The following is a 26,016-nucleotide window of genomic DNA, read 5'->3' as shown; positions in this document are numbered from 1 at the left end:
CCCTCCCTTCTCAAAACAGCTTGCAAATGCTTCTTCATTCTTAATAGCTTCCTGAGCTTCATTATTACGTGCTTGTTATTCTTGAACAATAGCATCCAACCTTTCCTTCTCAACGATCTTATCCAATCTTTCTTTCTTAGTGGCTTCTTGAGCTGCTTTTTCTTCTTCTACTTTTCGACATAATCAATTCGAGAAATCGAATCCTCAAAGCACGCCATACTTCCTTAGCATTCATAAGTATGCCAACTTGTACCAAGATGTCTTCCGGTAGGGTTTGACATATGAACCCTAACGCTGTATACATCTTCCGTTCATCTACAGTCACGCCGACTGTAGATTCAACAACTTCCCAAAAACCATACTCTTTCAGAAACCCCTCCATCTTGGTTGACCATACTTTGTAGTTCGATTTTGTCAATACGGGAAGTCCTCCAATCATCATCGTTTCTTTCCTATCTTCACTTTCTTCTCCGGTTTGCTATTTCAATTGGAATTGATTCTCGATCCCGAAATCAATCTCCAATAAATAACCAAACACCACAAACTTTATTTCTTCAGGAAACGTTCTTGATTACCTAACCGACCTTGAAAACCCAGTCACATAAACCGAAATCCTGGTATTATAATCTGCGACTTCAAATCAACTTGTGCGCTAATGGTCTGATTTTCTTGCTTAAAAGTTTAGCAAAACATACTTCTTTTCTTTGGGTTTTTTTTTCTTGATCGTCACAAACTCCAAAGTTCTTATAATGTAATTGCAATATAAAATCCAACAACAATAAAGTATTTTGATGTTGGCAGCTTGTGATTCGTTGTATGCCACAACTAATTTGATTGCAAAATCCAAAATCGAAAAACAAATTCCTCCTATTAGAACTTAGTACCGCAAATCATAAAAGAAAAAATATTACCTTCGATCTCTACTCCGTCAATCACCACACACCACCAATCACGAACAGAACTAGTACACGTTTGAACGAAACGAGCAGATGCAAAGAGCTTAACCGCTCTGATACCAATTGTTGGCCCAGACGGATCAAACAATCGAATCAAACGAACTTATCAAACAAACGAACACGAGATATTGGGTAACAACCCTCGACTCTTTTCATATAATCAAACGAACATACCAAACGAACTTCACGACTTATCAAACGTACATGGAGAAGAGACCTCTCTTAACTCTCTCTCAACTCTCTCTGAATTCTCTCTCTCTCAACTCACACTCATAAAACTAATAATCTAGACCCTATTTATAGACATACTAAACTTGCTCTACAAGACATACCAATCCTAAACCTACTAAAATTCAAATAACTAAATTATAACTTAACAATATAAACCCTTAACTTTACTAATAATTCAAGATTAATCCTTCACATTTTTACTCCTAAATTAAACTATATGTGAACAAATTTTAGTATCAACCTCAGCTTCAGGACCAAAAATTCGTGAATGTTGATCACCCAGACCTGACCAGTGGCCTGTAGCCCGTGTGAACTGCCCCGTTTAGACCAGCATTCACCCCCTAATCGGAGTTTGGTCACACCATTCATTCACATTGTGAACGAATTATCATTATTCTGGTAGCCTGCATGCATTTGTTTTAATACAGTGGTTTGATTTTAATTTGATTGTATTACAATGTTTCTGATAATGTATTTGTTGGCAGTTCCAATATTACAAACAACATTAATCATTGTATTTACCTTTTAGTCTTTGTTTACAGCTACTCAGTCCAAGATGTCGACCACGGTTAAAACAATTCCAATCGGTATTGATCTCGGAACAACATACTCGTGTGTTGCCGTCTGGTTTGATCAACACAACCGTGTTGAGATCCTCCCAAATGAACAGGGAAACAAAATCACCCCATCATGTGTGGCTTGTGACGACACTGGTCTATTAGTAGGTGAGGGGGCCAAAAACCAAATCACCAGGAATCCCAATAACACAGTTTTTGGTAAGTTGATTGGTAATTTGGTATAACAACTTGGATATTCAACATTATATACTTTGTTAATTGATTAAAGTTTATGATCTTTCATGTTTGCTGAATTTCAGATGTTAAACGTATAATGGGATGCAGATTCAGCGATACCAAATTGCAGAAAGACATAGAATCATGGCCTGTTAAGGTAATTGAAGGAGATAAGGATAAGCCAATGATTGTACTTGAACACATGGGTACTGATAAGGAATTTTCACCTGAAGAAATATCTTCTTTGATTTTAAAGAACTTGAAAGAAGCTGCTGAGGCATACATTGGAACAGCGGTTACAGATGTGGTGATTACGGTCCCTGCATATTTCAGTGACAAACAACGACAGGCAACAAAGGACGCTGGTACACTGGCCGGTCTCAATGTCATGCGATTGATCAGTGAGCCCACAGCAGCTTCAATTGCCTATGGTTTAGACAAGATTTCCGATCCAAACTACCCACAACACAAAAATGTGTTGGTCTTTGATTTAGGTGAAGGGACGTTTGATGTGTCACTTCTCACTATCAGCAGGGACGGAACCATTAGTGTTAAAGCAGTGGGTGGTGACACTCACTTGGGTGGAGAGGATTTTGACAAGGCAATGGTTGACCATTGCATTCAAGAATTTAAGAAAAAACAAAAGAAAGATATCAGTAACAATGCAAGAACAATGGGGAGATTGAAAGTTGCGTGCGAGAAAGCAAAACGGAATCTGTCATCGACAGCTGAAACTTCAATTGACATTGATTGCTTGTATGATGGAACTGATTTTTCAATGAAGGTCACCCGGGCTAAGTTTGAGGCTTTGAATGCTAGTTTTTTTGAGAAGTGCGTTGGGCATGTAGAAAATTGTTTAAGAGATGGGAATATGCACAAAAATAATGTCGATGACATCGTTCTTGTGGGCGGGTCGACTAGAATTCCTAAGGTACAACAAATGTTGGGTGAGTTTTTTGATTGGAAAACACTTTGCAAGAGCATTAATGCAGATGAAGCAGTTGCTTATGGTGCAGCGGTGTTGGCTGCGAACTTAAGTGGTAATGGCAATAAAGCTGTGAAAGATTTGATACTTTTGGATGTCACTCCTTTGTCCCTTGGTATCTCGTTAGAGGGAGGATATATGAGTGTACTTATTCCAAGAAACACACCAATACCCACCTTGAAGGAGGATATTTATAGGACATCTGTCGACGATTAAGAGGTCGCCCTAATCTCTGTGTATCAAGGTGAGTGCAAAGAAGACAAAGACAACATTTTCCTTGATGAATTCTGTCTTCATGGAATTCCACCAGCCCCTGCTGGTAAAGAAGAATCGAAGGTTAGCTTTAGCATAGATGCCAATGGTATTCTTGATGTCTCAGCTGAGCTGGTATCTACGGGTAACAAAAGAAGTATTGTAATTGCGGGGAGTGGAAACGTGTCCAAGGATGACATTGAGAAGATGCTGAAAAGGATTGACATGTGAACTCTATTGTTATAAGTAGCATGGCAGGATTAAAACAAGAGCTTTGTTAATGTTTTGCTTTCAAGAAGTTCTTTATCAACTCCGTATCACATTGTTATATAACCTCTGTGATTCTTAAGAATATGTAAGAACTTGTTATGGTTTTATGGAAATCAATGTTATTTACCAGCCTTGTTTTCTTTATGTATTCAAGTAGGTTTTGTTTAGTTATTTTTAATTACAACTGAATCTACCTCCTCTGTTTTCTCTTTTCTTCCTCTTTTTAATTAGTTGCGTACCGAACTAGGCATGTTCAAAACGGTTTGGGACTAGGAACCGGAACCGGTTCCTAACCGGTTCCTATATTCAAAACCCCCTTTTAAACCGGTTCCAGGCTCGAACCGGTTAGGGAACCGAACCGGTTCTCCCACCCTCGGACCCCTAACCTATCTAACCGGTTCTTACCGGTTCCTGTACCGTAACCGGTTGGAACCGGTTACAGTGTAAAATTTTTTTTTTTTTTTTTTCGTTTTTCGTTTGCGATTTGGATTCTAAACTACGATTCGTATTTGTATAACATGAAAAATAAAAAAATTGTGATACAGATTTGGTTATGTCTCGTTCCAAAACTCAACCGGACTAAACCAAGTGGTACCAAATTTATTTGATCGTTTATTATTGTATTTATGGACTTTCGGAAAAAATTTAATGCCAAAATTCATTATCAGGTGATTAACAAAAAGCCGAGGCCAAAAGTTTTAGGTCGAAATTCATTATATTGGCCTAATTTTCGTCAGGCCCATAAGGTTTATGCCAAAATATGTAACCGGAATAATATACCCAAACTAACAATAAACACTTTTAGAGTTTTAGGTTTTATTTTTTCAAAAAACCTAGAAAAATCGTTCAGTTTTGGTTTTGTCCCATACCGAACAAAACTATATATCTAAACCGCACCAAATCAGTTAGAACCGGTTCCGGATGGTTCGGTTCCAGAACCGGTTCCGGTTCGGTTTCGGTTCCTACCCGCCCCCACTCAGAAATGCAAGAACCGGTCACGGATCATCGGGTTGAATCAGATATGATCCGGTTCCTACAAAAAACGGGTAGGAACCGGTTCGGGTCCGGTTCGGGTCCACCGGTTCGGTTCCAGGAACCGGTTTCGTTGAACATCTCTATACCGAACCACAATAAAACTTAACGCTTACTTCGATTAAGGTTATGAGAGACGATTCAAAGCTGACTATAGCGTGGTTCTCACACATCGATAAGGTGATGGAATTAATCCCGATATCGTTAGTTCGTTAAAGAAATTAAAATCAGTTAAGGACTCTTAACTCTGTTAGTAAAGGGTGCTAACGTAATATATGTAATTAGTAGGCTAGATATGTAATTATTGTAAATAGATCAACCTGTGTGTCGCGCCCCCTTCGTGAACACGACAGTAGACTAGATACATCTGGCCACTTCCCACATCACCCCTGTTGCTTCAATCTCTCATGACCTGAGTCACCATTGTCTCGGTCACCCGGGCGACTATCAACGTTCTTTAAGATCTTGTTTGTCAAGAGTTTGAATAGTTCGCTCAGACTGTCCGTCAGTCTGAGGATGATATGCAGTACTCATGTCCAAGCGAGTTCCTAGCGCAGATTGGAGAGATTTCCAAAAGCGAGATATAAAACGGCCATCGCGATCGGATATGATGCTCAAAGGAGTACCATGACGGCAGACAATTTCCTTGACATAAAGCTGCGCGAGTTGCTCAACACGGTAGTTTTCACGAATGGGCAGAAAGTGAGCAGACTTAGTCAAACGATCCACTATTACCCAAATGCTATCATGTTTGCTTGCTGTCAAAGGTAACTTGGTAATAAAGTCCATCGCTACACATTCCCATTTCCACGTAGGAATTTCTGGTTGTTCGAGCAAACCAGATGGGCGTTGGTGTTCAGCTTTCACTTTAGAACAAGTCAGGCATCTAGCTACGAACACAGCAATATCCTTCTTCATACCGGGCCACCAATAAGTAATGCGCAAATCCTTGTACATTTTATCGGCGCCAGGATGAACGGAATATCGAGATTTGTGCGCTTCACTCAGGATATCAGTGCGAAGATTCTCATCAAAGGGAATCCAGATGCGATTAAGATAGCAGAGAATTCCACCCAGATTGGGCACAAAATGCGCTTCCGCGCCACACGCTAACTCGGCGCGAAGGTTACCATTACTGATGGATGCGCGCTGCGCGTCGCGAATGCGTGATTCAAGATTGCTCTGAATCGGCGCAAAGTGAAGCTGGGTGCGCGGCAAGATACAGTTAAGTTGGCAGGGTTTTCGGCTGAGCGCATCGGCTACCACATTAGCCTTACCAGGATGATACCGGATCTCACAATCGTAATCGCTGATGAGTTCGTTCCATCGGCGTTGCCTCATGTTGAGTTCCTTTTGATCAAAGATATGCTGAAGGCTTTTATGGTCAGTGTAGAGGATACACTTAGTACCATAAAGGTAGTGTCTCCAGATCTTCAAGGCAAAAACAACTGCACCAAGTTCGAGATCGTGAGTTGTATAATTCTTTTCATGAACCTTAAGTTGCCTTGATGCGTAAGCGATAACCTTGCCTCGTTGCATAAGAACACAACCGAGACCTTGGTTGGATGCATCGCAATACACGACAAAATCTTCATTACCCTCGGGTAGCGCAAGGACAGGAGCTTCACACAACAAACGCTTGAGCGTCAGAAAGGCTTCTTCTTGCTTCGAGCCCCAAATATACGGTTTACCTTTGTGCGTTAGAGCTGTTAAAGGCAAAGCGATTTTCGAGAAGTTCGAAATGAAGCGCCGGTAATAACCAGCTAAGCCCAGAAAGGAACGGATCTCGGTAGGAGTAGATGGCGTAATCCAGTTCTTGATTGCTTCAATTTTGGATGGGTCGACATGAATACCCATCTTGTTCACAACATGACCAAGAAACTGTACTTCATCAGACCAGAATTCACACTTGGAAAGCTTGGCAAAGAGCTGCTCGGCTCTAAGCTTTTGCAACACCAATCGGAGATGTTGCTCATGCTCGGCCTTGGTCTTAGAATACACCAGAACATCATCGATAAACACGATCACGAATTTATCCAGGAAGGGCCTACACACCCGATTCATTAGATCCATGAAAACGGCGGGTGCGTTGGTTAGACCGAAGGACATGACCAAGAATTCAAAATGGCCATAACGAGTTCGAAAAGCAGTCTTCGGAACATCTTCATCGCGGATGCGCAACTGGTGATAGCCAGAGCGGAGATCGATCTTCGAGAAACAAGAGGCACCTTGGAGTTGATCAAAGAGGTCGTCAATACGCGGTAAGGGATACCGGTTTTTAATGGTGAGTTTGTTCAACTCGCGGTAATCGATACACATGCGAAACGAACCATCTTTCTTTTTAACGAACAACACCGGAGCACCCCAGGGCGAAGAGCTAGGGCGAATGAATCCTTTAGCGGTCAACTCTTGAAGTTGACTTGCCAATTCTTGCATCTCAGCGGGCGCAAGACGGTAAGGAGATTTAGCTACGGGGGAAGCACCAGGGACAAGATCAATACGGAACTCGACTTCACGAGCGGGAGGGATACTAGGAATATCATCAGGAAAAACTTCAGGAAAATCACGCACAACAGGGATATCGCGAAGCTTCTTTTCTTCAGCAGGTTTGACCACATGGGCTAGAAATGCAATACACTTCTTCCGCATGAGTCTTCGGGCTTCGGCGCAAGACATAAGCTTAAGACCGCGGGAGGGTTTTTCGCCGTAGATGTGAAGATCACCATTTTCTCGAGGAATGCGAATCAACTTCTTGGCGCAAATAACTTCGGCGCGATTATTCGAGAGCCAGTCCATACCAATAATAACATCAAAGCTCCCAAGAGGCATGGGGATGAGGTCGATCAGAAAATCGTTTTCGTTAAGGTTAAGTGTGCAATCTTTAATCACAGAGTTAATTAAAACAGTTTCGCCGTTAGCCAATTCAACTGAAAAATCTTCTTTTAAATCGTTGCGCGGTCGCGCAAGCTTCTGCTCAAACGCGCGAGAAATAAAACTTCGATCGGCGCCAGTATCAAAAAGTATAGAAGCATAAAATCCATTAAGCAAAAATGTACCATTAACTACGTCATTATTCGCTTGCGCTTGGTGCGCGGTTATGTTAAAAGCTCGCCCACGCGCCACTTGGTTTGAAATCTGGTTTACCGGATTCGCTTGCGTAATCTGAACTTGTAGTCTTGGGCACGCGTTCCGGAAATGACTGGGATCACCGCAGTTAAAGCACGATCTGGGTCGTGGGTTTTGGTAGGTTGGTTGTGGATTCTGCGGGTAGACTGGTGGTGTTGGCGCAATTGGGTTGGCGAGAGGGACTCTACAGTATTCGGCAGAGTGACCAACGCGGCCACATCGGTTACATTGTCGACACGGGTTTGGGTTGGGTGGTGAAGTCTACAGGTTGGGCAAAAGGGTTGATTTCCTGTGTAAGGTTTCTTAATTGGCGGGGCAGGGAGTGCTGGATTGGTTAAGGCATAGTTGTGGACTATAGGAGGTGTTGGGTAGGTTGACAGTGGGTTAGGCGCGTAAACTGGAGGTTGATAAATGGGTTGCTGGACAATGGGCGGGTTGGTAAGCGCATAGGCTTTGCGCCTGCGCTTGAGGTTGTTACGGTTTGAGGGTTCAGGTTTGGTTTCTGTTGGTTCAAGGGCAGTCTTGGTGAGTTTGGTCTTTTCTGTTCCCCGCAGGAACAGGGTTCCTGCTCTGACATGGTTGTCGCTGAGCACAGCGGCCAACTCGATGGCGTCAGAGAGGGTTACTGGGTTTCTGGCCCATACAGAATCTTGAATTTCCATGGGGAGACCCCCAAGGAATTTCTCTATGGCTCGGCGGGAAGGGGTAACAAGGTGAGGGACAAGCAGGCTTAGTTCATGGAAGCGCGTCGCGTACTCGCGCGCTTCACCGCTGTACTGCTTGAGATTCCAAAATTCTTCCTCCAGGCGCTTAACTTCGTTGGGAGGGCAGAATTCTCGCGTCAGAATCTCCTTAAATTCCTCCCAGAGCATGCTAGAAGCAGTTTCTGCGCCACGCGCATGAGCTACTCCATTCCACCATGTAAGCGCTCTAGATTCCAGGACACTGGAAGCATACAGGGTTCGTCTGTCTGAGGGGCATTGGGTGTGGAGGAAAGTGTTTTCTATTTTCTCAAGCCACTGGAGCATCACGGTGGCTCCTTCAAGACCTGTGAACTTTGGAGGGTTACCCGCGTTAAAGGATTTAATGTTGTAACCAGAGGTGTTGGTATTGTTTTGGCTCAAAGCTTGGGCTATTGCGGCGGCCATTTCCTGGGAACGTTGCTGCGAGCGTCTGCGCGAGGCTTCTTTCCTCAGATGACGGCGAGATAGCGGAGGCATTCTATAAAAGTTTTAATTTTAGTTAATATCTTGGTTTTAGCGCAAAGTATAACCTCGAAAATCTTGGTTTCACGGAGTTAGATACTATCAAAAGTTAAAGTAAAATAAATGACCCTAAATGCAGACTTAATAAAGGTAACAAATTCGAATCAGAAATCGACAATTCATGTATCACCATGACTTTCCGAATTCCCAATTTAAAATATACGAGCAAACGAGTATTGGAGATTGACGATTCATGTATCACCATGACTTTTCAATCTTCAATATAAAACATACAAGAAAATGAGTATTGGAGGTTGACAATTCATGTATCACCATGACTTTTCAAGTCTCCAACCTCAGAACATAATCGTAAATGGAAATTGAAAATCAACTATTCATGTATCACCATGACTTTTCGGATTTTCAAATCCCACAAACGAATATGTAAGTAAAATCAATAAAAATCGAAATTCAACAAAAATCGAAATATCGCGAAATAAAACATAAAATCATATACTGCGCAAGCGCGAGCATATTCATAAATAACGAGTAATTAACAATAAGCGCGCAAACATGAGATTTCTCTCATGCGCGAGAAGGGACTCTTAGGTATTCTAGGCCGTTACGTCTAACCACCTATCCTAAAGTCAACGAGCTCTGATACCAATCTGTAACACCCCGACCAAAGGCGGATTATACATCGGGGCGCCACATATTGTTTCATTACTCGTGACACTATTGGGTGTCAATATTTAATAAATACATTCATTCGCGCACGCGCAGAGTAAACACAGATAACATAAATCATCATAAATCAATATATTATAAATCATAATATTCGAACAGCAAAAACTTGTCTTGACACATTTTAATCTAGGTCCAAAATAAAGAAAACTTCCTACGTGTCCACAAGCTCCAAAACAGCTACTGCAAACCTGAACATGTGTTAAAATAAACGTCAAACACTTGCGTGTTGGTGAGAAATCAAGTTTAATAGATAATAATAGATAACGATAAATCTGCGCGCAACACGTGTATGTCTGGTGTTTAACAAGGGTGCAATCAGATTGTGATCAAGCCTAAATAGATCATAGCTCATAGTTCATAGTTCAATCCGTGCTCCCAATTGAGCACAAAAACGAGAAAACATCTGTGCAAGTGTAAACAAAGAAAACCGTAAACGATAGGTCTCCCGTGTTCATCTAATGGATCCATGAAAACTTCGGAATAGGCCGAACAAAGCGGTTAATGATACACACATACAATTAAACAGCCAAGTAAACGTCCTCAACACATGGGATACTGCGCGACTAAAGTTCATAAACAAGTTTAAGACTCAAGTTGGTACGAACACATGAACATCCCAAAACATTAAAAATAAAAAGGGATTAGGTACGAGATTACTCACTTGATAAACGATGCGGTGTAAGATAAAGCAAGAACCAACTTTAAACAAGCACAAGTTAACCTATAATTAAAGATTATTGTTTTAACGATTTGTTTTAAGTCTTGATTATAAGTTAGCATAATTAATAAGTAAATTATTATATATAATATATATTACCGGAAAAGCAGGGTAGAACAGGGAGGAAGACGGAGGCAGAGAGGAGGCGGCAGAGAGAGCAAGGAGCAAGAGAACAGGAGAGATTAAGTGTTTTGTGTGTGTAGTGTTATGAAAATATTATTATTATTTATAGAGAAACCTTAGGGAACACAATTCCCCTCTTCTAGGGATTGTGTTCCCTCTTCTAGGGATACTGCGCGACTAAAGTTCATAAACAAGTTTAAGACTCAAGTTGGTACGAACACATGAACATCCCAAAACATTAAAAATAAAAAGGGATTAGGTACGAGATTACTCACTTGATAAACGATGCGGTGTAAGATAAAGCAAGAACCAACTTTAAACAAGTACAAGTTAACCTATAATTAAAGATTATTGTTTTAACGATTTGTTTTAAGTCTTGATTATAAGTTAGCATAATTAATAAGTAAATTATTATATATAATATATATTACCGGAAAAGCAGGGTAGAACAGGGAGGAAGACGGAGGCAGAGAGGAGGCGGCAGAGAGAGCAAGGAGCAAGAGAACAGGAGAGATTAAGTGTTTTGTGTGTGTAGTGTTATGAAAATATTATTATTATTTATAGAGAAACCTTAGGGAACACAATCCCTAGAAGAGGGGAAAAAGATCTCAAAAAGCAAAAGAAAAGCAAAAGATATCAAAAGATATGGCAGCAGGGAAAAAGAGAAAAAGGCTGACAGGGAATAGTAAAAAGCATGGGCGGATCAGAAAAAGGTACTGGTCAAGCATGGAAAAAGCAGATCTCAAAAGATAATGTCAGTCACTTTTTCTGCCAACCAATGGGGTTGGTGCGCATGCTGCGCCGAAAGTAACTTTTCAGACATAAAGCAGATTAGGTCAACAGCACAAAAGATAAGACAACACAAAAGCAAACGGCTAGATTAAACAGAAGAAAACTCAAAGGGTTTAGCGCGAGAAAGCTCGAGCGCGAAGGCAGACACAGAAGGTCAAGAGAGCGCGAGCGCGAAGGCAGACAGAACCAACCTTAACGCGTCGCGGAAAGAACTACATTTCTAAGCGCGCCGCGGGAAGAATCACATTTCTAAGCGCGCCGCGGGAAGAATCACATTTCTTAGCGCGCCGCGGGAGGAACTAAAATTCCTAGCGCGCCGCGGGAAGAACTATAATTCTTCGCGCGTCGAGGGATGAACTACGATTCTTAGCGCGCTGCGAGAAGAACTACAAATCCTTAGCGCGTCGCGGGAAGAACTACCGTTCTTAGCGCGCTGCGAGAAGAATTACAATTCTTAGCGCGCTGCGAGAAGAGTTCGTCTCGCGTAACGCTGAAACAGGTGGTCTTCACGCAGGATTCCTTGTAAGGGGTCTGGCGCGTGGAGCTGCGCAGACAACCTTAGGCGGAAAGGAACAAAGGACAAGCAAAGAGTTAGAAGAAAAAGAGGGAAACAAGGCGTAAGGGCGGGACGGCGACAAGAGGGAAAAGAAGGCGGAAAGAGAGAAGGAGAGGGACGGGACGGCGGAAAGAAAGAGAGAGAAAGAGGCGGGAAGGAAAATATATATTATTATTAAAAGTAAAATATAAGTATAAATATTAAATTATAAAAGAAAGAGATCGGGTCAGAGAAACGGGTACCTGGGTCGGGTCGGATCGGGGCAGATGTTACAGACAACCCGCGACTCTTTTCATATAATCAAACGAACTTATCAAACATATATGGAGACGAGACTCCTTGACTCTCTCTTAACCTTCTCTCAACTCTCTCTCTCATAAAACTAATAATCTAGACCTTATTTATAGATCTACTAAACTTGCTCTGCAAGACATACCTTTCATAAACCTACTACAATTCAAATAATTAAATTATAACTGAAGAAACATGAAATGGATCCGGGTCGGATCCATGTCCAAGTTCCCCGGTCTTTGAGATGAACGAACCACCGCCTTGATATTCTTCTCCGGTTGCTCGAGATCTGCCATGGAAAAGTGGGGGAGTGGAGGTGACTGCTAAGAGAATGAACTCTTGTTTACAGACACAAAAATATGTGGGAGCCAAGGGTCCAAGAGAATCCATTCAATGAATGATGAATGCTCCTTATATAGGGACTCCATGGCTACCATCATGAACCCTAACCTTTATTGGGCCAGGCCCGGTTAGGGGTTACCTCCACAAACCCCCAGCCCAATGTGCCTAATTAGTAGACAATAATAATAGTATAATAAACATTATACATAATGTAATAAATAAAGGCCCTACGTACCAGGTTTGACGTACCCTACACCTACAAGTCCCCCAGTCCAATGCTTCTCCTGGGCGTGCAAGCGGTTTGGTGAAGTTCTGGACTTATGAGGAATGCTCGGGAGTGAGGAGTAGTGCTTTTTTGACCCAATGCTTTCTATTATGACATTTTGCATGTGTGTCTACTTTGCTTCGGGTCGTAAGAGAGTTTAAATCATGATGGTGATTTTGGCACAAGGGCCTTTTATCATAAGATGACACGCATGCCATTAATTCGGCACGTGGCCATATGGGTTTATAAGGATTCCCAACCTTTGAGATCGGCGCGTGGCCATATGGGTTTATTATAAGGTTCCGCAACCTTTATGCGGGTTTTTATAAGGGTCCCCAACCTTTATGCGAGTTTTTTGTAAGGGTCTCCAACCTTTATGCGAGTTTTTTGTATAAAGGTCCCCCAACCTTATAATTGGACGTCTTCCATCCAAAGATGACATGTATGTCATAAATTTGGCGTGTAGTCATGTGGGTGTATTATAAGGTTCCCATCCTCGAGAGGATTATGAGGTGTGCCCAACCTAAGTTGGCGCGTGGCCATATGGGTGTATTATAAGGTTCCCATCCTCGGGCGAATTATGAGGTGTGCCCAACCTAAGTTGGCGCGTCTTCCATCCAAAGATGACACGCGCTAATGTAGTGGTGATATACCATGATGGTCCCCCAGTTCATTGCTGCTGAATAATGTTAGTAGCATTGAACTTGTAATAATAAACTTGTTAATAAAGTTTTAATCACATGCGCGGACGAGTATAAACAACTTTTTATATCAATTACAAAAATGATATTTGTTGTTTTAAGATGTCATATGAGATTAAATAATCGTTTAGGGTCATTGTTTACTAATAATCGTCCCAGATATTTGGTAATACTTACGTTTATTTGTAAAGTCTTGATATCGTCCATTTCATTTCATAAACAATTATGTCATATTATAATGACCTTTTAGTTTGTTAATAAAAATGGAAATTGTGTCAAGACATGACTTCACCCATAGTGAAAATCTTATTCACTCAATACCTTTCGTTTTGCTTTACTTTGAATATGATCAAATAAATATAAGTCAAAAGTTTGAGGTGCTATTGTGAAAATTTAGGAATTAATTTACAATGTTATCACGTGCTACTGACCTTGTCTACTAAGTTGCATGAATGCTTTCTTGGAAATCCAATTATTCCACTTGCCTACTCATCAACTATCTCCATTGAATTTGTGGTTTTGAGAAGATGAAGAGAATAAAACAGCAGAAAAACAACGCCTGCGGCCCGCGATGATCAGTTTCTTTGGTGCGTATGTAGCTCATGATTGCCGGAGCGTATCCATCTGAACCCGCGTATGACCCAGCAGTGGCCAGATTTGATCCGCGACTGCGCGTCAGTGACCTTGAGGTTGGTCCCTGTTCGGTGTTGTAGAACGTCAAGACTTGCACTTGACTCACGCGTGTAGTCCGCGTTGATCGTTATTGCTACTCCAGTGTGTCCGACCAACTGCGGGTAAAGTTGATCCGCACGAGCGAGCATGTTCTTGCGACCCGCGGGAGTCGTGATCAACCTGCGAAAGCTTTTTCTCAGCTTGCGAGACAGAAAATGACCCGCCAATATGGTGTAATCAATCCGCGGATGCTAGAAGATATGACCGCGGAAGCCATAAATGACCCGCCATTGTCTTCCTCGGAGTTTTTTAGGTGATCCGCGGAAGCTAGAATTGAGTCGTAAGCAAGACGCCGGAGCTTTTCTTGAGACCCGCGGGAGTCGTAATCAACCCGCGGAAGCTTTTTCGCGGCTCTCAGAAGACATAAAATGATCCGCCAATATGGTGTAATCAACCCGCGGGAGTCGTAATCAACCCGCGGAGGCTTTTCCGCGGCTTGCGGAAGACATAAAATGACCCGCCAATATTTTTCATGTTGCCCGCGGTGACTGAGTATAACGTGCCGGAGCACCTAAATGTCGAACTTTAATTTCATTTTGTACTCGCCACCCTTGTAGTTGCTTACACGAGGACTACTTGGACCCATAGTGGAAGATACAAAAGTTGTTTTGGTCGGCCTAGGGGTCTGTCATTGACCCACCGGGGATTTCAAGTGGCCGCGGAAGATGGAATTGGTCCACCGGAGTTTTTACATGGCTTGAGCAAAGTGTTTCAGAGATTGTCTCCTTAGACAAGGCAAGACTCCGCCATGTTGTACTTTTTGTAGCTGGAGTTGTACGCTTTACATCTAGTCAAATTTTCTTATGCAAATTTATACATATTTTGCTCTTTTCTTCTTTTTGGAAACGAGTATAACGATTATGTATGGGTTTGAAAATTGCCATATCTTTTTAGAGGTTTTTATACTCGTAACCCAATGACACTTTGACTAAACAAAAGATGGATCCGAAAAATCCATTTTTGCATGATGAACTCAGATTTGAAGTTTTCTGAACCGGATCGTGGCTGTATTGTCGGAAGAGTCATGATTTGTCCTGAGATATCATTGAATGAAGCAAAATATGGTTATTCCAAACTTTGGAAGTTTTATCGTTGGCAGGGGGTGAGCATGGCGGAGCGGTTTTGACACGCCAGAAATCATACGTGACCCGTTGCCGCCGGCTGCACTCACGCAGAGCTAACATGGATCTCCATAATCCATTTCTTGGTGAGCAGGTACATGCGAGTTGTCCGCGTTATCCGGACTTGAATTGTCATGGCTTGCGGACGTCGGATTCGAATGAGACCTCCCCGGGAATTTTCGGGTGTTAGAAGATCATCAAACGATTAACATAATTTAGTGGAGTAATAACACATGTGGCCCGCAATGGCGGAGTATAATCGCCGGGAACACGCATGCGGCCCGCTATGGCGAAGTATAATCGCCGGGAGCGCGCATGCGGCCCGCTATGGCAGAGTATAATCGTCGGGAGCGCGCATGCGGCCCGCCATGGCGGAGTATAATCGTCGGGAGCGCGCATGCGGCCCGCCATGGCGGAGTATAATCGCCGGAAGCTCGCATGCGACCCGCTATGGTGGAGTATAATCGTCGGGAGCGCGTATGCGGCCCGCTATGGCGGAGTATAATCGTCGTATAATCGCCGGGAGCGCGCATGCGGCCCACTATGGCGGAGTATAATCGCCGGGGTAAAGAATGTTCTAGGATTCTTTGTAAAGATAGTGGGCTTCCCTAGGCAAAGGATAAAGCTGCCAAGTTCACACCCTTCAATATATATATATATATTTCCCTCTCTCTTCATTACAACGCGTATGCGGCCCGCTATGGCGGAGTATAATCGCCGGGGTAACGAATGGTCTAGGATTCTTTGTAAAGATAGTGGGCTTCCCTAGGCAAAGGTTAAAGCTGCCAAGTTCACACCCTTCATATATATATATATATATATATATATATATATATATATATATATATATTTCCCTCTCTCTTCATTACAACCATACGTAGGTTTCAAAGTGTACCAACCCTGTTTTTAATCTTTTTTTTTTTTGCAATTGGAATCAGATCTCATGAAATCCAAATCTATAACTTTCCATTTGAAATCCAGATATGAAATTCTTTATATCTCGAGCTGAAGCTAAAGAAGAAATTGAAGAGTGGTTCATTGCCAGATATATGAGAAAACAGATCTGTACGAACACAGATCTGGAGGTACAAGATGAATTTTGGACCAAGATTATTGCTCAAATAAACTCAGATCTGAAGGAATTAGACCGGATCTGGCCTACATCACTCAGAAAAAACACACATTTAAGGGTTTCCCCCAAAGTTTGGTGGTATTTCTTCTTGTATACTTGCACATTTAAGGGTTTTCCCCAAAGTTTGTCAGGCGGATCGCGGTTCTGGCTCGCGGGTCGCGGTGCGGACGCCGGAGTGTTGACATGCGAATCGTGGTATTGACTTGCGGGTCGCGGTGCGGACGCCGAAGTGTTGTCAGGTGGATCGCGGTTCTGACTCGCGGGTCGCGGTGCGGACGCCAGAGTGTTGTTAGGCGGATCGCGGTTCTGACTCGCGGGTCGCGGTACCGACGCCGGAGTGTCGACATGCGGATCGGGGTTCTGACTCGCAGGTCGCGGTGCAGACGCCGGAGTGTCGACATGCGGATCGCGGTTCTGACTTGCGGGTCGCGGTGCAGACGCCAGAGTTTTTATCGCCTTGAGTGCGCATGCGGCCCGCTATAGCGGAGTTGAATCGCCGGAGCACTCATGCAGCTCATCTTTGCTGAGTTTGGATCCGCGGGAACTCACAAGTATTCTGCCATTTATGGCTTAGCGCGCATGCGGCCCACTATGGCGTAAATCGCCGGAACGCGTATGCGGCTCGTTGTAGCGTACTATTGGCCGTCCATATTTCTCTGGTGAACGTATTTTCAAAAGATGTATATCCAACCATTTAATATTGAAAATTGAAATCTGACTTGGTTGGTAGTAGACTATCATATATCCATAGGATTCCATAGGATGATGTCATATTGTACAACTTGCTTTGTTTTATGAGCTTTTACCTTACAGCTTTTTGCCGTACAATTATGTCTGCTCCTTTTTTCAAAACGAGTTGATTTAACCAGATCTAGGAATTTCATCCTTTTGATGTTTTGAAGATATAACCAGATCTAGAAATGTTTGAACATATAACCAGATCTGGGAACTAGAATCATCTCGTTTAGTCACAGACCTATACGGTTTTTCCTAGAATTTGGTGGTTTTTTCTTTTTATAACTTCCAGATCTTGAAGTATCTTTCAGATCTAGAATATTTGATGAACAGATCTGAGAACCGAGGTGAAAATCAAAGTATAATTCGTTGTCGTGTCCCATGGATGGCGCCAATGAAGAAACATGAAATGGATCCGGGTCGGATCCACAGGCGGCTCATCTTCGCACTCACCATCACCCCCTCATGGATAGGGCGCATGGGAGTTGGCGTGGCGGTCAGGGTCGTGAACCATGGCTGACCCTCATGAGCAGAAGCCAGAATCACTGGCATGGCCTCTTCCGCCTTGCGACAGATCATCGGGAACGGGACAACATCTTCCCTAATCCAGAAAAACATTTTTCTCGGTGGAAGCAAAACTATACCATCCATCGCGGAAGGTCATTTTGTAGAAAACGGCAAACATGCCGACAGATGGTTCAAAATTTCAAACTTGACAACAGAATTCGAAGTGTCGAATCCTCAACATCCCAAAAGGATGGATTTGAGATACGTGAATCCCATAAGTTGCCAAGATCGATTGGATAAATTTTGTTACCGGAATCCGGAAGTTCCCGGTCGTGAAATGGTCCACGTACAGAGCCATCTTCTTCGGCGGTGGACTGGTGGCAACAGAACCCTTCGCCGGCCGTTCTGGCTCCCATTCATATGCCAGACCGTATACGTTGACAACGTCATTAAAGTCTTTCTCCTTAAGATTTACAACGACGTCATGAATAGTGGGGGTACATTTCTTCTCTCCAGCCATTTAAGTAAGAAGAACAAGAGAAACTTCAGAAAGTTCAAGTCTCGAATGTTTGTGAGAAAGAGAATTTGAAAGTGGTAAGAGTTGAATGGAAGCCACGAGTGGTTTATTTATACTCATCGCAATTAATGCGACGGTTTGAGTGCAAGAGGAGAGAAACCGCGGACCGCCAGATGGTCGACACGTCAGGCGGGAGATTCTAGAAAGTGTGAACAGGCTGTCAAGGGCACCATACATGTCTTGTTAGTCGCCTCTAAGGAGTTTCTCTCTCCGCCACGTCATCATGACTATCCAACTTGCAAGAGTTTCAAATTTCAAAAATATCTTCAAAAGATATTATCACAGTCACAAATATAAAACTCTCAAAAGAATTCCTCAAAAGATTTCTTTCCATTATATCAAAAGATGATTACAATATTCGTAGAGAGATAATTACAAGAATTTAGAAATCTAGTCTATCTTATTCTACGGATTTAAGCTGCTGTATCTTCCGGAGCCTTTGGAGAAGTGTCCTCGGAAGAGTCATCCTCAGACTCATCACCTAGATAGCTCTTCAAATGTTGCACGCCGTCATGGGCGGAAGCAAACTCCGGAAGCATATTCTAGAGTGGGAAGACCAGGTCATCATGTTCTTTGATCCGTAAAGCACGTTCCTGCTTGACGTTAAGACCATAAAGCAGATGATCCTTAAACGTGCGATTACTCTGAGCATAGGCCATCCCTTCATGAAAACCTCTCACACGTCCTAGCGAGGAGGAGGCAGCCATCAGATTGGCAAAGCTATCCGTTAGCTCCGCACCTCCCTTGATGTGACGGACGATTTGTCAAAATAAAAACATAAGTCCTTAGCATCAAAATGCGAGATAAGAAATGAACATTAAAGTGGAAAAAACTTATAGTATCAACTACCCGAGTAAGGAACCATTGACAGTCTCGCTCCGCGTGTTCAGCTCGCATCTGGAGCTCTTGAGATTCCATAGTTGCTTCCGCACGAGCTTGCAGGAGGGAGTCATAAGCAGCTTGAATCTCAGCGGCTCTTTTGTCTCTAAGCTCAACTTGCTCCCCCTGCAACTTCAGCTCCGCCTCAAGCTCTTGGATTCGAGTGCCTTGAAGGGTCACTTGATTTTCCAAAGCCGAATTTGCTTCTTGAGCCCGGGCCAAATCATCTTTTTTCTTTTTGAGCCTTTGCCCGGGCAGCCTCAAGAAGGGAGTTCTGCTTTTCACAGGCTTCCTTCCATCGACGAGCAGCGGCAGCGTTGCGATTCTGCTCACTCCTGAGGGCGTTTTCCGTGCCCGTCTGCTTCCACTTAACAGTTTTGGCCGCCAAACGATGTTCCTCAGCCTTCTTCTGTCACACCCCCATCTAGGGCCTAGGAGCGTGACCCATAAGTTGGTAACGTATTTGTAAATAAATCAGAGTTGCGTTAATTTGCGGAAGACTTATAAAATTTAAGGATCAAAAGTGTAATTTATATATATACATTCAAAAGACGGGAATTATAAAATACCCATTTAAGTTGTTACAAAAATATTACTTGTTTATGTTTACAAACCACCATATTAGACTTATACAAAATAAATCCGAGCCATCGGATATTAGTAGCACTTCGTCATTCCAAGCGCTATCATTGTTCACCTGCAAAACGTAAGAAAATACGTCAGCAACGAATGCTGGTGAACACACTGACGCAAAATTATTTCTTTTACTTTATTACCCCTCGAGACTACGCCTGCCTCGGCCCAACGTGGCTTAGGAATAACAAAGTTAAATAACACATTATAAATATGAGCCTCTACTCTAGGTCACCTCAGCAAACACCGCAGCGTTCGACTTAGTTAAGTACCCGTAAATATACACAACGGTCGTACTCCCTGCAGGAGAGCACCCTACGACCAAGGGTGGTGCGATCATGCCCATACATCGCATAGTACCACCTATGTAAGGATCCCGACATACGTATACCACAGCCTGAGGGCTAGGTTCATACCCTTTATTTATAACGGTTTTAGGAACACATAGTTCCTTGTAAACAATTTCATAAAACAAGTTGACTCATTTTTAATAGGTAAAAGTTTGGGGGCGTATTCACCTTATCTCTTTAGGATCGGCTTCACTCACCGTCCAAGGGTCTTTCCCTTCTTTATCTCGCACCTATAGTACGAGTATAAATATCTGTTAGTCGGATACACGATCCGGCTTAAGACCTTTAGTCTTATTTTATATCTCAATCCTCGATTGAACCTTTAGTTCAATTCTTGTTTACTTGAAAACCTTTAGTTTAAAAGTAAGTTATAAACCCTTAGTTTATATTTAAAAAAAAACCCGACGTTTCTTCTTCTCCAAGAAACGTAATCATTTTCTTTTATTATTTAAGAATACTCATTATTCATTAAATAACATTTTCATAACAAAGAATATAAGCATATATACTTACACACATATATATGTAACTAAAACATTCAATGTTCATTCTTTCATTCCTTTCTTTGTTATGTTTTCTTTTCTTTTATCGAGGTATTGAGTATAACCTCGACTTAAAGACTTAAGCCTTTAATATAATATTCGAATTATATTGAATTCATTATTACGCCTAACCTTTAGTGGCGTAAAGAAACCCTAGGGACTCGAGCAGCACTCCAACGCCGCTTCTTTCTCGATCGTCAAATAATAACGTCAAGCTTCAACACTCGTCGACACGCTTTACGAGATTCTTCGCCATTACAACAACACCTTTGATCGTATGTGGGTGGAGGGTAGCACAAACTTCAAGGAAACGTTGGTACACAAATGAAGGTTCGGGACATGCTTTATGATGAAATATGGCACGCTTATCGAGGTATGGCTAGAGAGAGAGAGTAGTGAGATGTGAGAGCAGATTTGGTGTGCAGAAATGAGCTGCCCTTGGCCGCTATTTATAGGCAAAAATTTGGATCCCATCGCGTACCGCGATGGGTCCTTGGATGGCCCGTCGCGTACCGCGACGTAGGCCTGGCCAGTCACATACTAGACCTGCCACGTGTTGACACATGGCAGGCGCCGCACCACGTGGCGACACGTGGCGGCAGTGTTGCCACGTGGTGACACGTGGCGGCAGACGTTGCCACCGTGTGCCACGTGGCACACCTTGTCGACACCCCATCGCGTACGGCGATGGGTGTTTCTTTTGACCCGGGCGCGTACCGCTATGGGTCAAGAAAACATAATTTTTCATTTTTAACCCTCAACTTTGGAATTTGGCCATTTCAGTCCCTAGACTTTGGAAAATTGACATTTTAAACTTGAAATTTTCACGTTGTTACACCTTCCTCGCAGCTTCAAGAGCTCGAGAAGATTCACCTAGTTTCTCACCCATGGTACGCCATTCATGTAAGACTTCCTGACTACCGGCCAAAGCATTAGCCAGATGATAAGATAAGTCTGTATGAAGGTCGTGACGGGAAAGGTCATGCTGGTGCACCATTTCGGCCGGTGGTACACAGTGCTTCACAAAACTCATGCAGACCCCGAGGTTAATAAACCGGGATCCATTGGTAATATCCCATGGAGGGACAAACAAATCAAATTTATCTCCCAAGTTCGCATCCCCATAGTAACGGGAGCTTGAAGGCTCAAGGCGAACTGGGATTGAGAAAGATTGTTGAGGAGGAGGACGAGGAGGAGATTCGTCGGTCCTGAAACCCTCCGCATTCACGGCAGGGTTGCTCTCTTGAAAACCAGTAACACTCCCAGTCTGAAAAAGTTAGTCGTAACGACTATTAGCACCAGACTGAACGTTGGGTTCATCCAGTATAGTGTCAGTCGGGGGAGTGGGTGGCCTATCTTATGTCGTCACCTCAATTGGAGGAGATGGTGGCCTACCTTCCACAGTCTTCTCTGGAGAAGGAGACGGTTGTTTATCAGTTTTGGGGGGTCGGAGATGGTAACTTCTCAGACACATCGTCCCCAAAAATCGACGGATCTGCATGAAAAAGTTATACTTAGCTAATACTTCAAAACAATACAACACAGAAAGTAATAATGCATACCTTCTACAGTATCCATCCATTCAGCAAGATTGTACTGTAGCTTCTTGGGACGATGGATTTTTCTTTTCTTTTTTGAAGATCCTTCCCCGGCCTCCACGGTGCTTGCACCCGCATCACTCGCCTGAATGGACGAGAACCCCCTCTTCTTATCTAACTCTCCCAATAAGTGTGAGACTGAAGAAAATTCAGAGGTATCGACATTAGAGTTCCCCTCCTCTTGAGAGGCGGAGAATTCAGAGGTGTCGTCATCATCATTGCTTGATGATAGAATGACGATCATCCCATCAGAAGTAATGGCATTAAGGTGAGAATGGATTAGAACATACGCACCTGTTTGAAAGGTAGCGTCCGAAATCATAGGTTCAGCCCGCACCTTCTTTGGAAAAAGGAATCAGGACTTGGTTTTCTCAAGAATAGGTTGGTCCCCTGCATCACGGATGCTTTTGCGGACGCAACCTCTATCCTCAAAAAGGGCGTTAAGCATAGAACTCCGACCTGAAAAGATAAAATTCAATTAAAAAAGAAACTTTGAGGAAGAGAAAAGGCAAAAGGACAACTTACGTTCATTTAAATCAACAAAAATAGGTTCCAAAAATCCTGAAGGCCATAAGCGACTCATGCCTGCCCACACCAGGGCTTCCTCAGGCAGCGCCCGCATTGGCGTTGGTTCCGCACCACTCACAATCTTCATGGGCGGCCGTGACAACATCCGGCAACGCAGAATTAACCGAACGACGGACCATGGCAACAGGTACCACGTCCTTAGAGATCCAAAAAAATTTATTAACTTCATAACCAAGACTCCTATCAGAAAAGCATTGACATGTAAACCAACCGTCACAATTGGCAAGACGGTAAAAAACCGGAAATCGGTCAACATGTGGTACCATGTCACGTGCTATACATACAAATTCGTAGTGACGAATTCGCATTACAGCACGCTGGTGCAGTTGGGATAGATGAATCCCATAAGAAGTTAGCACCTTCATAAAAAATTTCGTTATGGGAAAACGGAAATTCTCATAAACAAAATAGTCAGAATAGACAGCCATTTTGCCAGGTAGTGGCAGGCTGGCTACATAACCCGGAGAAGGAAATTCCGACTCCCACTCCGGTGGAATGCCGTAAGTCTCCAGGAGTTTCTCATACTCAGAGTAATCCCATGAAACTTTTATTTCGTCAACTTAAGTCTGAACGTTCGACATTATAATGGGATTCAGTAAAATAGAAAGAAGATATATGTGAAGTTCAGAGAAAAACAAGAAGATTATCAGAAATCAAAGGCGATAAAACTTCGAATAGAAGATATTTCCTACTATTTATACCCATCGCAATTAATGCGATGGGATATGAACAGTGGGGAGAGAAAGTCATCGCCTAATTAACAAATGCCACGTTACGCGGGAAATTCGAAAAAGAGAAAATGTTGCACAGTCGGGTACAGTGACAGCCGTCATAAACTTTCCATCATCTGTTCACGCGCCTGCAAGTGATCAACTTGTCATTTTTCATGGTTATCTAGACCAACAGAAGATATTTTCCACCAAACCTCAAAATTCAAAAACCCCCAAAATACATTAAGTCCAAAATTTCACCCGCATAAAAACTTCAAGCGGAAGGAACACTGGACTGGGGGACTTATAGAGGTAGGGTACCAAAAAGACCCAAATACCCTTAAGTACCATCCTCGGGTCATAGAGGAACCTCTCATACACTACCCGCGGGACATATGGATCACCCACATATCACAGTAGTGAAGGAACAAACTCGTATCACGCGCGGAAGCATTCTGGCACCTTCAGAAGTCTTCTGCAGGACAGAACATCTGCCCGCCAAAATGGCCGGAAGACAATGTCAACGAGACAGTTGTCACCTATTAACTACCCTCTAGAAGAATGTCTACGATCGTTACTTGAAGAATACGTGACCCACCAGCCAATGAACAAAGGACACCTGGCCAGGTTGTTATAATCGTGCACATGGCCAGGGTGCAATCCGTCCTATCATTGGGCGACGCGTGTCCAGGTTGTTATACCCATGCACATGGGACGTATAGCTCAACCTATCACAAGAGGACACGCGTCCAGGCAGTTATCAAGATATTCTAGAAGAGGACAGCTAGCCCAATCACCTTCCTATATCCTTAGGCTATAAATACCCCGTCAACCTGCATGAGGTACTCATTCACTCACAGTTACTCTGACTTACTTATACTCTGATTACTCTTAGCCTGTTTACTTCAGTACTTCTCTCTTTACGAACGTTACTGATTCTCACGCCGGAGGGTGGTTACAGGAAGACCCCCCCCCCCTCTTGTCCTTCCTGTAACGAGAATCACGGTGTCTGTTTTGCAGGTTCCGGTCACTGGACTTTGGGAAGTTGTACTCATATTGTGTTAGTAGTTATCGTATTTTACCCTGTGGACTCATTGGATCCAGGACCCATACCAGGGGATTGGATTCGTGTTTCTTCAATAACTTAACAAAATAAACTCTTAACGTAACTAATAATTCAAGATTAATTCTTCATTCACCCCCCCTTAATCTTGAATTGTTCATCTCCTTTGTACCACCAAGGTCTTGAATTCCCAATAATGCTCTCAACTCTTCAATTTTAATCATTGGTTCATTTTTACCTTTTCTTTTCATTTGTTTGTAACAGACCTGTTTAACAAGTTCTTCACATTCATCATTCAAACCATCCACATTGATCTCAGATACAACTTCGTTCTCCATGTTCTTTTTTCTCACTTTTCATTTCTTTCTTTCATTATTAGAACCGTAGATGGTTTATTCTCTTTTTCTTTATCAGACCCTGTTGGGCCTTTCATTCTGACAATACTTCTCAACCTTTCATTCGGTTATGACTTTTCATCAACAACTGCTTGATTGTTGACTTTCACACACACTTCGAATCTTCAAAGCACGCCATACTTGCTCAACATTCATAAGTATGCCAACTTGTACCAAGATGTCTTCCGGTAGGGTTTGACATATGAACCCTAACACTGTATACATCTTCCATTCATCTACAACTACACCGACTGTAGGTTCAATAACATTCGAGAAACCATACTCTTTCATAAACCCCTCCATCTTGGTCGACCATACTTTGTAGTTCGATTTTGTCAATACTGGAAGTCCTCCAATCTCCATTGTGTCTTTTTCCAGTCGTTAACCAAACACCACAAACTTTTCTTAATAGTTCAACTTGGCACTATCTTTTCGATCTCGATCAACAAAAACAATAAACAATCGCAAAACTAGTAACAACATTCTTGCAATATTGATAATGCAAAAGCAAGATAGAAAACATTTAATTCCTTTGTGATATTCACGAACAGCAAAGACTAACAAAGAATATCTTTTTCTTTACTTTGGAAGTCACAAATTCCTATAGCACTTATCCTAAAAATTAGACAACTTCACAAACGAATTCCTACGGCGGAGGCTCTCTAAATTACTTAAGGTGCTTGGAACTTTCTTGATGATTCAACGAAAAGATGACTTACCTACTAGCTAGTTGTTTAATTGATTCAACAACTTGGTTGTGGGCTTGTCTCTAAATTAAATCGGCCGTAATTAATTCAATAGCCTCTTTTCTCGATCAACCGTTGCTTCTGTTTGGTTTTCTTGTCTTTCAACGAACCACACTAGAACTTCCTTCAAATTGTCTTGATACGAGTCTACGCTCTGATACCAATTGTTGGCCCAAACGGAATCAAACAATAAGATCAAACGAACTTATCAAACAAACAATCACGCGATATTGGGGTGACAACCCGCGACTCTTTTCATATAATCAAGCGAACTTCACGAACTTATCAAACATATATGGAGATGAGACTCCTTGACTCTCTC

At 42.7% G+C, this 26,016-nt stretch overlaps 1 protein-coding gene across 1 annotated transcript; it reads left to right on the top strand.

Annotated features, from left to right (window-relative positions):
- The first annotated feature begins 2,055 nt into the window (after positions 1 to 2,055).
- On the top strand, positions 2,056 to 3,636 carry LOC143530604 (heat shock cognate 70 kDa protein-like). Its single transcript, XM_077026092.1, has one exon. It carries the CDS (start codon positions 2,079 to 2,081, stop codon positions 3,180 to 3,182), a length of 1,104 nt encoding a protein of 367 aa, XP_076882207.1. The 5' UTR covers positions 2,056 to 2,078; the 3' UTR covers positions 3,183 to 3,636.
- The last annotated feature ends 22,380 nt before the right edge of the window (positions 3,637 to 26,016 follow it).

Source organism: Bidens hawaiensis, unplaced genomic scaffold (genome assembly GCF_021521415.1).
Source record: "Bidens hawaiensis isolate Kalapana, Puna unplaced genomic scaffold, B.hawaiensis_p1.1 tig00008951_1, whole genome shotgun sequence".
NCBI lineage: Eukaryota > Viridiplantae > Streptophyta > Magnoliopsida > Asterales > Asteraceae > Bidens > Bidens hawaiensis.
Note: the sequence above shows the minus strand (reverse complement) of the source record. Positions and strands in the feature narration are given on the sequence as shown.

What these genes read in the sequence shown, in the direction of transcription:
- LOC143530604 (XM_077026092.1), top strand. Translation starts at nt 2,079, where the DNA reads ATGGGATGCAGATTCAGCGATACCAAATTGCAGAAAGACATAGAATCA.